Below are 15,530 nucleotides of genomic sequence, written 5' to 3' on the forward strand. Positions count from 1 at the left end.
TTTATTTAGTTTATTAGAAGTTTAACAAGATTTTTTTTTTTTACTGTCCTAAAAAGACAATCTCAAAAATGTCCCAAAACTGATATTACAGGTGTCCCAAAACAGACGTCCTTATAGTCCCAAAACACTAATCCAAAAACAATGTCCCAGACACTAATCCTAAAATAACTGCCCTAACACTGTCAAAACAGGTGTCCTTAAAACTAATGTCCTGGAACACCCGTAACCTAAAACCTCAACACACATAACATCACGTGTCTCAAACTCCTCAAGCGATGAAACGATCGAGAGAGAAAAAAGAGAGAAGAAAAATTAATGAGTTGATAAGTGGATGTAGCAAAAAAGATAAAAAATAAGAAAAGATATAAAACTCCTCGTATATAAATAGTTTTCCCACACACTGTCCAGCCATCAACATTTTTTACTCAAATTACTGATCGCTCATAAACTTGTAAAACATTCACGATTTTTCTTTATTCTTTTTTTTTCGTGACTTCTCTTTTTTTTATGCGTGTTCTACAACTGCATATAGGCCACAGCACTCTTCACTATTTGTGTCATCTAATCTCTCTCTCTCTCTCTCTCTCTCTCTCTCTCTCTCTCTCTCTCTCTCTCTCTCTCTCCTCATAATCTTAGTTTTTTTTTTCCAAATCTATATTTGTACGTGTATCTAACTACAACATATACGTCTCTCTCTCTCTCTCTCTCTCTCTCTCTCTCTCTCTCTCTCTCTCTCTCTCTCTCTCTGTCAGTCCTCCGCAATCCACCAGAAGTAACAGACAATAATATCCACGGCTGTTAAATGTCGCTCTTGCAGCAATAAAAGAAAAAAAAGTTAATAAAAAAATAAACCTGAGCAAGAACAAACCCTTCGTGACACTTGGCGACTCTTTCAGATGCCGAGGTATGTGTTCGACGGCGAGGCCAAGGGTAGGGCGAGGTGTGCGGCGATCGGCGTGATAAATCTGAGGCAAGGAGGGAAGGAAAAAGGGAGGGAAGGCTAGAATTACAGGGACGTTCTGATCTTAGCGCTCTGCCTCCTCTTTCTCCTCCTCCTCCTCCCTTGTCTTCCTTATCGTGTTAGTTGTCAATGTCTTCAGATTCACAAAGGGTAAAATTTCTGGGCCGTTGTAGATGTTTGTGCCTCGTTGTTATTTTCTTTTTTTCTCTCTTTCTCTCGTCTTCGTCTACGCTTGTCGATTTAGTTGTCAGTATCACGAGACTTCAGCGAGGGAGGAAGGACTGAATTACAAGGTTGGTCTTTTCTTACCTTCTGTTCCTCGTTTTCTTTTTTTCTTTCATTTTTTTTTCTTTTTTTGCGTTTTCCTTTTTTTTTCGTGTTTTTCTTTCTTGTCTCCGTCACCGACTTTGAGACATGGAGGTAGAAGTTAGCTATGGTTTCCTAAGTTGTCATCCAAAAATTTAGAAAGTACCACGATGAAATGAACAACTTGAAACGTGAGAGTGTATGGGCGCGATGTTGCGTATCTACACCAACAAAAAATACGCGCCCTCTCTCTCTCTCTCTCTCTCTCTCTCTCTCTCTCTCTCTCTCTCTGCAAACTTCAATCAGCAGGAATCCACTCGAGAAGGGTTGGCCACTCAGTAAGAGGATAAGATAAGGACATGTATTTTAAAGAAACCAGGAGCTGATGGAAGGAAAGGCAAGAGACGGGCCTGAATCGGAGTTGTGAAGAATAAGAGCAAGAGAAGATACAAGGAATAAGAAAAATTACTGATAATTTGTATAAACCGGAAGAGGAAGAACAAGAATAAGAAAAAAAATAAGAAAAAAAACAGGAACAAGATAAGAACACAACGAAAAAATCGACAACCCCCAATCTGTATCCATCAAACTTGTGCGTAACTCGTATAACCTCCACGTCTCCGTCATGAATTGGCTGCAGATAACCTTATAACCACGCACTATCTCATTCTACTAGACCGAGGTACGCAGATAATGAGAAAAGCAGTACATTCCATCCCTATCACTCAGACAAGATCAATATTCTGAAACACCTGGGCTACACGTACCCCTCTTTCATTAGCCTCTACCTATAAAGTATAAAGGATTTTTAAGGGTACTTTTTTCATAATTCTGGTGACATATTAAGATTTCTACACTATTAACAGGGTCTTGAGAATCCGGCTATTCATCACTGTGGACTTAAAAAATTAGTCGCGGTAAGAGAGCAAGTAGTTTCTAAAGACTGTAGTGTCATTGGTACGTGTATGCACAACCGACAGACTCATAGCAGCGTCTAGGGTCCATAATATGAAACACCCCTGCGCCACACCTCCACTATATTCAAAAGGCTTTAGAGTCTAGCTGAAGGTACACGGGGTTCTTAAGGGTGTTCTTTTTTCATGAATCTAATGACAGATTAACACGATTTATGCATTATTAACCCCTTCAATACTGAGAAGCATTTTAACCATAATTTTTGGGCATGATTAGACGATATCATCATTAAGAAGGGTTTATGGAGGTCAGAAGATTAATAGCCAGAGTCTTCACTATGCTAATTCCCCGCACAAGTTTCTGAAGCTGTATGAAATCACCAAACAGTAAGCTGAATGAATATGAAAACGTGTCCTGGTACTGAAGGGGTTAATAGAGGGAACATTCTTAAGAACTTAGCTAGTCATCTTTGTGGCCTTCGAAAATAGTCGCGGTGAGAGAGCACGAGTTTCTAAAGACTAAAGTGTCACTAGTTCGTGTATACACAACCGACAAACTCCAGCAGCATCTGTCACTCACCGTTGGCATAACCACCGAAGCGCACAAAGCCCATCCTAGTGTTTGTGGTGCGGTGGGAGTGGGAGTTACAGCAGTTTTATCAGCGGGAGTTGCGGTGACGATGGTAAGCAATTATTCTCGTGATGGTGAGAGAACAACATCCACTGCCACTCGCACACAATCTCTCATCGACATCTGAGAGTGTAAGCGCCTCGTCACACGGTTCCGACTCCAGCAGATGTCACCGCGCGCACTCACACTCACTCACTTCATTCACACTTTACACGTACTATTTCCGCAGTCTCATTCTATCTGTCTGTCTGTCTGTCGTGTCCTTCACCTATACACTTCTTTCTGTATGTCAATCTCCACACTTGCAAAACTCAATCCGACGAGCGTGCTTGCCGAACTGGCGGATCGACGCACCTGCACAATGTTATCTAGATGATAAAGAGTCGGACCATCTCATTTTCTCCCTATCTCTATCTATTTCCACGAGTTGTACAGGTTAGTATCACGTCGTAGTGGTTTCTGATAACAGTTAGTAATATTGTCCACGGAGAGAGAGAGAGAGAGAGAGAGAGAGAGAGAGAGAGAGAGAGAGAGAGAGAGAGAGAGAGAGAGAGAGAGAGAGAGAGAGAGAGAGAGGAAGGAAGGAAGGAAGGAAGGAAGGAAGGAAGGAAGGAAGGAAGGAAGGAAGGAAGGAAGGAAGGAAGGAAGAGAGAGAGAGAGAGAGAGAGAGAGAGAGAGAGAGAGAGAGAGAGAGAGAGAGAGAGAGAGAGAGAGAGAGAGAGAGAGAGCGGCAATCTTCCCCCCTTCCCCAAACAATATCAGTCACGTCCAGCACTCTAAAAAGAACACAGAAAAACACAAAAACATGGACTTCATGGCGCCGGATCGAGTCTCGCGGATCGAAATAAAATAAACCCAAACTTCCTTCTCATTCCACAGACGCGACAACCGTGAGACGTGACGAAAAAAAGTAAAGATAAAACTAATCATGAAAATTATTAGCAAACTGGACAAGGGACGCAAAAAAATAAGGGGATAGATAAAAAGATACAGGCTTTTGTGAGGAGCTTGGATGGGGATGGGACTGCCTGCCTGCCTGCCTGCCTGCCTGAGGAACCCGTTTGGTAAGATGCGACTCCGGGCCTTTATTCATTTCGTCAGGATAATGCTAAAGGTCACGGGAAATACAGGAATAATTAATTAGTTGTGTTTTCATTGTTTTATCCATTTGTTTTTTCTTTGCTGAATTGTTACTAAAACTTCGATATTACTCTTGGAAAAAAAAAAGATAAAAGAAAAGTCCACGAGAATGCAGGAATGGGTTTTCGTTTTTGTTATGATACTGAATCTTTTGTTAAATTATCACTAAAAACTCTGACAATAATCTTGTAAAAACAATTCATGGAGATTATTCGTGTTTTCATTATTCTTTTTTTTATTATTTTAAGCAGATTATTATTATTATTTTTTTTTTTTTGTCAAACTAAAAGCAAAATCATTAAAATACTCTTGAAGACCCTACCCTTACACTTCACACTGTTCTAAGTAAGAGGTTATTAAACATTTTCTTCTCTCACAAAGACAACAATTTCCAAAAGGCCACAGAGACAATGAGACATTCTTAATTCTTTCTTCATGGTGCAGAAGCTGCCAAACTATTACCAAACCATAAAAATACACTTAAAAATCCCAAAAACAACCTCCATGAAACCCAAAAACACTTCTCTCGTAAGCACATTACTTCAGTCAAAGGTCACTTATATGATATCACGTCATCATGAAACCCTTTATTTTTCATTTTTTTTTCCTTGTTGATACAGAAACCCTCTTGAACAATCACCAAAATAGTGAAAACATCGTTGAAAACCGTGGCAACTTCCTCGAACACTAAAGCTGATGAAAAGTGTAAGATAAGATAGGACCCAGAAATCAGAAATGTTTGCGGATGTAGTCCCTGGGGAAGCAAGCACTTGACGTCAGGGTGGGTGCGTATGGTGCTCAGGGGGGAAGGGTGGGGGGTGTTAAGGAGCGAGGAGGGAAAACGTGTCTAGCGAGGCCTTGGTGATTGAGGCAAGTTTGACCTTCGTTTTTGTTTTTCTCTTTTTATTTTTTTCTCCAGAGATTTATTATTATTATTGCTGATTCTGCCGTGTTGCTGTTTTCTGATTGGACCGAGCACTCTTCTTTACTCTCACTCTCTCTCTCTCTCTCTCTCTCTCTCTCTCTCTGCGCGGTGATTTTCGTAATGATTACTTAACTAACCATCATACAAGTTCTCCTCCTTCCACCAACACTGACTGAAGACTCTTTACGTGGCTAACCTTCTGGAACTGCTGTGCTTCAATTATCAATACTTATTTTTGTATCATATTTTCACGGATGTAACTTTTCGTCTCCTCTGTTACTTATCGTGGTGGTGGTGGTGGTGGTGGTGGTGAAGATGGCAGTACAGGTGGTGATGAGAGACGCGTGAAGAACAGCGTTATACCTCAAGGTGAGTCAAGGTTACCAGAGAGAGAGAGAGAGAGAGAGAGAGAGAGACCATATGCTAGCTGAATAAAGACGACTATGATGACAAGAGTTGATATGTAATAAATATATGTAAAAAAAATATTAAAAAATGGGTACCAATAAGCAATACAAATCATATTACTGGACGTGGTGATTTATAAAAGTAAAAAAAAAAAAGAAAAGAAAAAAAAACAGGAAAGAAAAGTAGGAAAAGTAAGACAATAATAGGAAAAGAACAGTTAAGATGATGCTTCACTCAATCTTGCCCTTTCTTACTTCCTTCTTCCTTACAACAAGAAGGAAAAGAAAGAAGGGGAGAACGAAAATAGGAATAATAAAAGGAGGAAGAAAGGATCGAGGAAAAAACACTAATGACAAAGAATTAGGATATAATAAACTCAAGGGCATAAGGTTCATAATAATCAATCTTAAACACCATGAGAGAGGAACGAAAAAAAAATGAGGGGGAGAAAATTGTGCTGCTCATGAAAGAAGGAAGAGAGGACGCGGTGAGAGGCACTGTGGCGTATTTGAAGGAAAGGAGGAGGGAGAGAGGCAAGTGGAAAGAAGGGGAGAGAAAGGAGACAGGCGGAAAGAAGACGAGGAAGAAGACTAAAGAGAGGGGGAGAAGGAGAGGAGGGAGAGTAAAGAGGACCACACGCTGGGGTCATTGTAATCCCGACCACCACCTGTGTGTGTGTGTGTGTGTGTGTGTGTGTGTGTGTGTGTGTGTGTGTGTGTGTGTGTGTGTTGTACACATCGTCATACCTCGCTGAATACACCTGCCCACCCACCCTAACACACACACACACACACACTAACCATTTACTCCTCTATAGCAACCCACATCAGTACGGAACATATCCACATCCCACAAATCTTCCTTCTACATCCACCTGTTTAGCTACACAACGCCAATGTTGCTCCACAGCCAGACTCTCAGCAAACCACTCTCGTATCTCTGAACTTCACTGAGGTATTTTGTCACATCTAAGGATTTCAAGTGAGGGAGCATACCGTTTGCTCTCTCTCTCTCTCTCTCTCTCTCTCTCTCTCTCTCTCTCTCTCTCTCGTGCCGCCAAAGGCCTGGAGGATAACCTTATAACAGGATCCACATTGCGACGTCGGCTGGACTGGCCAGTTCCTAACCACACACACACACACACACACACACACACACACGATAACAGCCTGTGTGTGTGTGTGTGTGTGTGTGTGTGTGTGTGTGTGTGTGTGTGTGTGCTAAACAAACACGAGCAGCCGTCCACGATACACTTCAGAGAGCACCCAAGTCTCTCCCACCACTCCCTTCACTCCGAAAACTGTGTGTAGCAGCCTTACTGAACGCCGACGATTCTAATTCCTCTCACACATAACAATCTCGGGAGGGATTAGCACTTGCCGTCACCCACCGAGATTCAAAAGAGCAACCTAACCTCACCTAGTATTCTATTAACCCTGTCAGCCACGTTCAGATAAAGAATATAATGAGCTACGAGAAAAAAGAAGAGGAACATCAGGGAGTGTCGATATCAAGGTTACACCCCCAAATGAACTGAAATGAACACTCGGCTCTCAGGAACGATAATCAACTAAATTATGACTACACCACTTTTTTTTTACAGCCGCCGTCATAACCACCTCTACCATCACCATCTCTTCTCTTCTTCAGCGTATACTTTTTTCCACCCTATCGTGACGGTGAGAATATAGTTGTCTTCTCCCTCGTCATCACCTCATCATCTCGTACTTCTAATATCAAGTCAACATCATAAAAAAAGTTGCCTCCTCCTCCTCCTCCTCCTCCTCTTCCCTCTCCTTCAGTAACAATGACAAGTTCGAATTCATGGGCTACACTCGCATGTAACTCTTAAGTGCTTTCCTTCACCTGACACGCCACTTGCCGCAACCGAGGGCGTGACGCAGCTTCGAAACTTATCTCGATACGTGACTAGTTTAACCCAGTTCCTGTCTCAATACCTCATTCCAGTATACGCTAAATGTAAATGAGAGCGATGTTGGTGCAGGGTGTGGAAGGGCAAAATGTTAGTGTGATAAATCTGCTAATCATACCGCCTCTCACCGCCGTAACACAATAATAATGCGTGGGTCATCACTCACTCCCACACGCTGAGTGACCGCCACGATGAGAAATGAGCCATACCGGTATATTTCCCACTCTTAGCTAAAGAGGTAAATAGGAAGAGAGGCTCCCATAATGAAGTAAAATATGGGGCCTGCAGCTGATGGCGGGCGCGACCTCCACACCCACGCATGAAAACGCGACTCATAATGGTTAATTCTCATGCAAATTGCACTGCAGTACAGTGGTGAAGGAGGCCATGAGCGACGCTAATGAGGACTCATAGCGTCGCTCCGATAGAGAAGAGGAAAGCGCGAAGCACTAAACCACGCTGCTCCAGCCACAACCAACGCCATTATGTTAAAAAAGAAAACGCAAAATCACGTTGTAACGTCAATAAAAAGAAACCCGCTGACCAGCCTGCCAGCCAGCCCGCCCTCACTGGAGTTCGCCGCAACCATTGCACGCCACCAGCTGCAGTACCACTGGTCCAGGCGGCCTGCAGCCAAGCCACGCCTCATCGCACCACCCGCGGCCGAGGGATAATGGCAGCTGCGATGTTGTACTCGTAATGGGTTGGGGGAGCAGTCCAATCAGAGTACAGTCAGTAGTCCACAAGGGGAAGGACCCGGAGAGGCAGAAATAACGGAACTGACCGGCTGGGGTGGGAGGTACTGAAGGTGGCAGTGGTGAGGCCGCCAACAACACGTCACGCGCCGCCGCCTCCGCCTCCACCCTCCCGGAAACCACGACACATCACTCACTCTTTCCTCCTTCATCTCCGTCGCCAGGCCTTGGTTTACTATCCCAGTCTGTCTGTCAGACTGCAACAGACGTCCTGTCCCTCGTCATCCTGCCGCCTCTTCCCTGTCCCACACATTCCTCAGTGCCCTTACAGGTACACACAGGCATTGCACGAATGGTTCTTCACCATCAACACACGCATAACATCACCCATTTTCACACTGTCATTATGTACTAAACTATATTTCACACCTCCGTTCTATAATAATTACGTTATTATACACATCTTGATTGTCCTCCTCACTCCTAAAGAATGAACGCTCACCACGGGGATCAACTACGGATGCTTCATTAAGTGAAAACGCTTTCTCTACAACAATGCTCAAAAAACGTAAACCCGACCTATCCTTACTTGCCAAGAAGACTTGGCAGCCGAGTGTACTGACCACAATCGTTCATCACATATTGGAGTGTTTTTATATCAATAAAAATAATTTATCACCCATAATAGTTATCATAAATCAATGAACACACACACACATATATATATATATATATATATATATATATATATATATATATATATATATATATATATATATATATATATATATATATATATATAAACAAACTTTCAACTTATAATATAGGAACTATCTAGATTCTAGTCCACCATAAAGGCAAAACCAATGAGTTGCAAAGCAGAATTCTTGAAGAGCAAACTTGCTGGTCATACTAACCAGAACATTCGAGAGATGAAAGCAAGATAATCTAAAAATACTTCTAACATATGCATCAGTCCTATCATGAGGAAACTGGGGTATTTTTATTATGGCGCGCACACACACACACACACACACACACACACACACACACACACACACACAGAGAGAGAGAGAGAGAGAGAGAGAGAGAGAGAGAGAGAGAGAGAGAGAGAGAGAGAGAGAGAGAGAGAGAGAGAGAGAGAGAGAGAGAGAGAGAGAGAGAGAGAGAGAGAGAGAGAGAGAGAGAGAGTGTCAGATTTTAGGCCTCAAGACGTCAAAGAAGTTGGGCATGAAATCATGAACTACTGACTTGACCAACACTGAGCCACTTCCTCCAGCTGCATGTTCTACTACTGCCTCACCTCTGTTCTCTTATACAATGAATGTGCAGTATTGTGTTAATCATTGTAGAGGAACCCAACAAAAGTTACTTCAGAATTCTGTGTAAAAAATGCAAATATGTCTCTTAAAAAAGTAAACAATGTAAGAGTGGCAAGATTAAGGACCAAAGTTACACAGCCATTCCAGATTGATGCATATTTTGATTTAGGAATATTGACATGAAATGAGTGGCAGATAGACCTGAGGATGAGTGCCACAAACTTTGCAAGCCATGTAATAAATTCAGATACAAACAGTAGTGTATCCTCATCCTAACTCATTATTCAATGCTGATTTTGTCTATATGATTTTTTCAGTACTGTGTTGTTGGGAGTCCATGACAATATCCATTAGAATGATCTATTTATCTATATTTCCAACACCTCTCTATCTTCCAGTGCCTCCTTCAAAAGGATAGCCATGACAGAAATGCTTCCATCTGGCTCCATTCTGGCTTTCCTTTGCTATCATCTTTCTCTCTTTAATGCCTCTCCACTCCATTCATCCATCTTTTTGTTATCTTCCCTGTCTCATTTTGCCATTCAGTTTTCCTCATGTGCACTCACTCACTCTCATCTGATCTTATCACATGACTAAACCACCTCACTATTCATCTAGTCATGGTCAGTTCTTGAGTATGACATCATAATTCTAATCACGTTTTCCATTTTCTCTCAATTTCAAGTCCTGTGAGCCACCAACAACTGTCTTACAAAGCTTGATGACTGATAGATTCACACCATATTAGAGAAATTAAGATTTTTTAACAATGCCACACACAGTGCAGGGAGTGTGGAAGTTCATTTGACTTCAGATTATGTTAACCATCCTAATAATGCACTGCTATGCCCAAGCTAAAATTCTCATGTAAGTTAGTTGCTCTTTCCATCCTGTTACAAAATTAGGTTATACAAATAAAGGAGGAACAAAAATGCAAAGACATGGCATGCAGCTAGAACACAAAGCAGTAAGCAAGAGGTTGAGTGATATGGTTTTAAGAGATAGTAGTAACAGTAGAGGAGATGATAGCCAGTTGAGATATGGGACTGATAAGTTTGCAGGCAGGGGTTCACTAAGCTCAGCAATGCTGTGACTCATGGATAATGTTCAAGAGAAGTTTGTTATTATTCTTACTATCATTATCATGCCTCTGGATTGCCTCTTGGAATCCCCTTATCTATGATGTTGTTCCCATTATGAGAAAATGTGGGAAATCTTGGCTAGGTATATAAGGGTTATCATTACAGTAAATATAACTTAATTTGATGCCTTGTAAGTCAGTTTCCTACACAATTCATTTTTTCTAAGTGGATAGCAAAAAATCCTGAAAATTTAAACTGCCATATTTGATAACCAATAAATGTTTCAAAGAATCAACCTGGGTCTCACAAAACCTTATCTGAAAGCATTATCTATGATAATGCATATCAAAAGTACTTATTTTCTGGTAATGGTAACAAACTATAGTATAAAACAACACCAACATGTGACCTTGTGAACATTTATCACTTGTTTACTGAATTGAAAGTCCTGTGCCTGATGTAGTACCACCTTTAAGATCTTCTTCCTCGTAAAACTTCATCTTAGAATGAAGCATTTCTTTTACTGATAGAAAGAGTGAGATCTGGGATATAATGATCATCCGAGTGTAAGTTGGGCTTCCTCACTCGGGGCAACAGTTTCCTAGCGGATGGGCTTTAAGATAGGAGGTACCCCAAAAAGTACATCCTCTAGCCCATAAATTCCCGTGGAAAGCCCATATGGTACAATTTTAAAAAATAATAATAAAATTAAATAAATAAAAAATAAATAATAATAATAATTTTTATTTGTTTTGAAAATAATGGAAGCTTGTAAGACTTTATAAGTTTATAGATATAAAAAAATTAAGTACTGTATATCAAAAAGCCTTTTCCCCTTTATTGTTACCTTTGGCCAGATTCCTTATATAAAAAATGTATATACAGGGTGGGGCAAATCAAATGCCCTAGTTTTGATAGGCTATTAGGAAAAGTAAAACAATACTTGCAGAATTATTTGTTATTTTATTCGAATCAGTATACAATGCCGTTTGTGTGATCACTTTTTGAAGATGGCATCAGGAAGATGGTGGCCATCTGTAGCGATGCACTGTTGAAGGCGATGTCTAAAGTTTTCGGTTGCTCTTCGACACATCTGAAAGGGTATTGCAGTGATTTCCTCCTGAATTCACATTTTCAATTCTTCCAAATTGTGTGGCCGACTTCACCGCTCCATTCCCCTAAAGTTACTGTTTGGTGTGCAGTTTACAAATTTGGGGTAATTGGATCTTATTTCTTTGAGGAGGATGGAAGATCTGTCACCGTCAATTCTCAACATTATCTTGCGATGTTGAAGACTTTTTTTAACCGAAATTGGAAGAATTAAGAGAGGAAACAAATCTGGGAGACATCTGGTTCCAATAAGATGGAGCAACAGCCCACACTGCTCAAGTTGCAATGGTCAAATTGCGACATGTTCCCGGCACACCTCATCTCTCGGAGGGGTGATGTCGAGTGGCCCCCACGCTCACCTGATTTGAGCATTTGCGACTTTTTCCTGTGGGGATATTTCAAGGAGAAAGTGTTTAGAAATCGGCCACACAATTTGGAAGAATTGAAGATACGAATTCGGGAGGAAATCGCTGCAATACCCCTTGAGATGTGCCGAAGAGCAGCCGAAAACTTCAGACATCGCCTTCAACAGTGCATCGTTACAGATGGCCACCATCTTCCTTCAAAAAGTGATCACATAACGGCATTGTATACTGATTCGAAAAAAACAACAAATAATTCTGCAAGTATTGTTTTACTTTTCCTAATAGCCTATCAAAACTAGGGCACTTGATTTGCCCCACCCTGTATATACATTTTTCTTATAGATTATCCAGCATTTGCACTAATTATTTATTACACATTCTTTTACATGACAGAATCACAGTCCTCAGACTAAATGGACATTGCAAGTTAGTTAATTTCAGAATTATGTTGTCATTTGCAGACAGCAAATAATTTTCTAAAGCCAGCTACCAATATATTTTTTTTTCTTTCCCAAGAAAGGAACCAATTATATAAACTTATAAATTATGTTAGATTTAGCTAAGAAAACAATCCACAAGAGAATAGCAAAGTGCTATCACATTATGAAACAATTAAATAGGGTTTCTGCAATACCAAAGAATTAGGGGCAAATGTTAAATTACCTTCCTTTCACACCAACATGTAAACAACACTCACAGAAGTCACCACGGTAACCATTGGCGAGGGGTGGCTCAGGTGCAGGTTCCTGTGGGGGCGGAGGGATGTGCTCAGCCCTGGTGGCCCTTGCTGCCCGGCCCCGCCCAGACAGGCCCTTGCCAGACATAAACAGTTTCATGTCCTCCACTACATCTTTGGCGCTGATTCGTAAACACTGCATGGGAAGGAACAAAGATATTCATTATTGGTAGTGACTTGAAAAAATTATGTGTACTAGATCTAATAAATGTATGCAATACATTTCCATAAAGAAGATAATGTAAGCTGTGAATAGTATGTTTACATCCTTAATGATACAATGCAAGTAACTATCAAAAAGTTACTTTCCTAAAATCTTTTCAGCACTAAAGCAATTCATCATAACTGTTTCCCAGCTTCATCATACACTGGAATGTATTACAAGATGTTGCAACTTTCTACTGCAGAAACTGTCCAGAAAATGCAATGACAAAATAGTAAGAAAAAACTTGACACATGGTTGTGGTGTAATGCCATAAATATGAAACTGCATGCTTTCTTTTTTCTAAGCTAAATTAATCATTAAATTAATGGCTTAAATAATCAATTATTGGCAGAAAAAGCAAAGAAATGCATTCAATAAACACTTGTAAACATTGTTGATGCGTAAACACTATAGAAAAGTTGAACCACTTGCATAGATTCATGCAAGATATACATGTGTATATACTATATATATATATATATATATATATATATATATATATATATATATATATATATATATATATATATATATATATATATATATATATATATATATATATATATATATAAATATAATAAAACTCTACTTCTTTCTAAGTGGCACAAACCACAATTTCTATACAATTTATTACAAAAGTTACTTTAAGTAAGGATAACACAATATAAATGGTGAAGAGCCATCCTTGACAATTTAAGAAGCACAATGTATGATTACAAAAATCAAGTACTGAAGGTCACAAGATTTTCTCTGACCTACTATTAGATAAAGGAAATGTCGAAGGATTGCCAAACATTGTGCATCAGCATGGCGCTTGACATTCTGGCTGGATAAACCATTTTTCAAGCATGTGAAACTGTTCTCTAACTACACAATAACCATGAACATTGTATTTCATTTGTAAAGAGAAAAATATAGGGATATATAAGAACAATGCTTGAAAAGACACAATAGATGATGCAAAATACTCCAACACTGTTAGACAAAACAAGTTACCTCTCCAGTTTCATATACAGTACAACAATTTGCATCTGGTCACCTGACACACAATAGACTTTGAATACAGATGTGCTCAGCTTGCCTTTCCTATAATTTTTATTATTGTAACAGTTGTAGAGTTGTAATATTTTTTTCTATTAATGATCTGGATAATCATAATAAACAATAAAAAAAGGTAAAGATGGCCAAGTAATCAATGCTCTTATCTGATGACCTCAGTGAGTCCTCTTGGATGCTGGACCATTTTTAAGTTATTACTGAGTGGCCAAAGAACACCCACATGCTTCCTTTCTACTATCTTTGATGGTTTCTCTACTGAGCTCTCATGGATGACACGAACAACAGCAGAAATGTGACTCAAAAAATCTGCCTGTGACACTATGGATGAGAGGTGATCATTCAAGCCTTTAAAATAGAACACCATTGTTTACCCAAGCTATAGGCCAAGAACATAAAGAATAAAAAATAATAACACTCTGCAATACATAAATTTCTATTTAAGGTTCATTATGAGGTCTGCATGTGGCTCTATGTGTATGCTTAACATATTATTTACATATACTGGTAACCACACAAATCCTAAACAATATAAATGATTTACATGAGTTCAATGTAGACTCAGTATTAATTTGTATACTCAATATGGTACTTCTCTCAAGATTGTAAAGAGGACAGTCATAAATATATTTCCTAGACCAGTGTCCTCAGACTGGGATACACATCCTAAACAAATGCAAGAAATGTAAAACAAACATGACACAAAACACATCTACACCATGAGAACACTAAAATTCTTCATATGTACCTCCAATAGATCCAACTCTCATTTCTCCAAATCATCATCATCATCAGTATCCTCTTTGATAGCAATGTCCAACAGTAATGGTGTTAATCAGTGAGGACTGAATAGTATCTTATCACAGTGATGCAGCTTCACTCTCACATGACTAGTAAAGATGGTGAGGAATACAATTGCTCTGAATAACACTTATCAGGCAATGCTCTTTTATGAAAATTTCTATCAAAATGATATTGTTTTAACACTACTTAGCATCCTATTATAGTTACTTATCACACATATTACATTACTGAAGGCTTAACTTATGGTTTGAGTTAGGGATGGATTGTTGAAAACTTATGGAGGTAATCCTCAATATGGGGACATCTCCCTGGACAGTAGAGGGACATAATATTCATCTGCAGTGTGCAATGAGTGCAGTGCTAAATAATAATGAAATTTGACATGTTTAACATTGTCATCAAGAGGCTGCAAAGTACAATCAGATAAAGTCACACTGTCACAGTAAGAGACAATGCAACAAAGAAGGAATTGGGAAGGTGAGTTGGATATCAATGCACCAGTGACTTCATCTCCACAACATAGCAACAACTAAGCAAACACCCACACCACAATGCACTAGTTCACTACACCTTTAACATCACATCTTCAATAACAAACCTATGCAATCCAGTTCATCTAGCTAGGTCATACTGCAACCTAAATCTCCTACTAGCAACATATTAAACTACCAACAAAAATCCACACTGAATACATTTTCATTCCACAAACATTTGCTTAAAATACTTCAGCAACACAAAGCCCATGAAATACCTCTTAGAAGTGCCTGAGTGTAGCCACTTACTCACTGTGGATCATCAGAATGGCAAGGGTATGAGCTAACAATAAAATATCATTATTACCAAAACACAATCAAACTGAAAGCATGTATACGTCAGCTGGGTTTTTTTCTTGGCTAATTTAAGACAATTTTCTTTGAATAACGAGGAATTTATTTTC

The 15,530-nt window shown here is 39.6% G+C and overlaps 1 protein-coding gene across 11 annotated transcripts in view; it reads right to left on the minus strand.

Moving 5' to 3' along the window:
* LOC123517792 (epidermal growth factor receptor kinase substrate 8-like) overlaps positions 1–15,530 on the minus strand; it is a 101,623-nt gene that overhangs the window by 38,114 nt on the left and 47,979 nt on the right. For all 11 annotated transcript variants that reach the window (XM_045278260.1, XM_045278256.1, XM_045278263.1 and 8 more), the window contains one exon: positions 12,490–12,664. In XM_045278260.1, coding sequence (XP_045134195.1) covers positions 12,490–12,664 — 175 coding nt within the window. The remainder of the gene's footprint in view (positions 1–12,489; positions 12,665–15,530) is intronic.

This window comes from Portunus trituberculatus, chromosome 42, assembly GCF_017591435.1.
Source record: "Portunus trituberculatus isolate SZX2019 chromosome 42, ASM1759143v1, whole genome shotgun sequence".
Taxonomy (NCBI): domain Eukaryota; kingdom Metazoa; phylum Arthropoda; class Malacostraca; order Decapoda; family Portunidae; genus Portunus; species Portunus trituberculatus.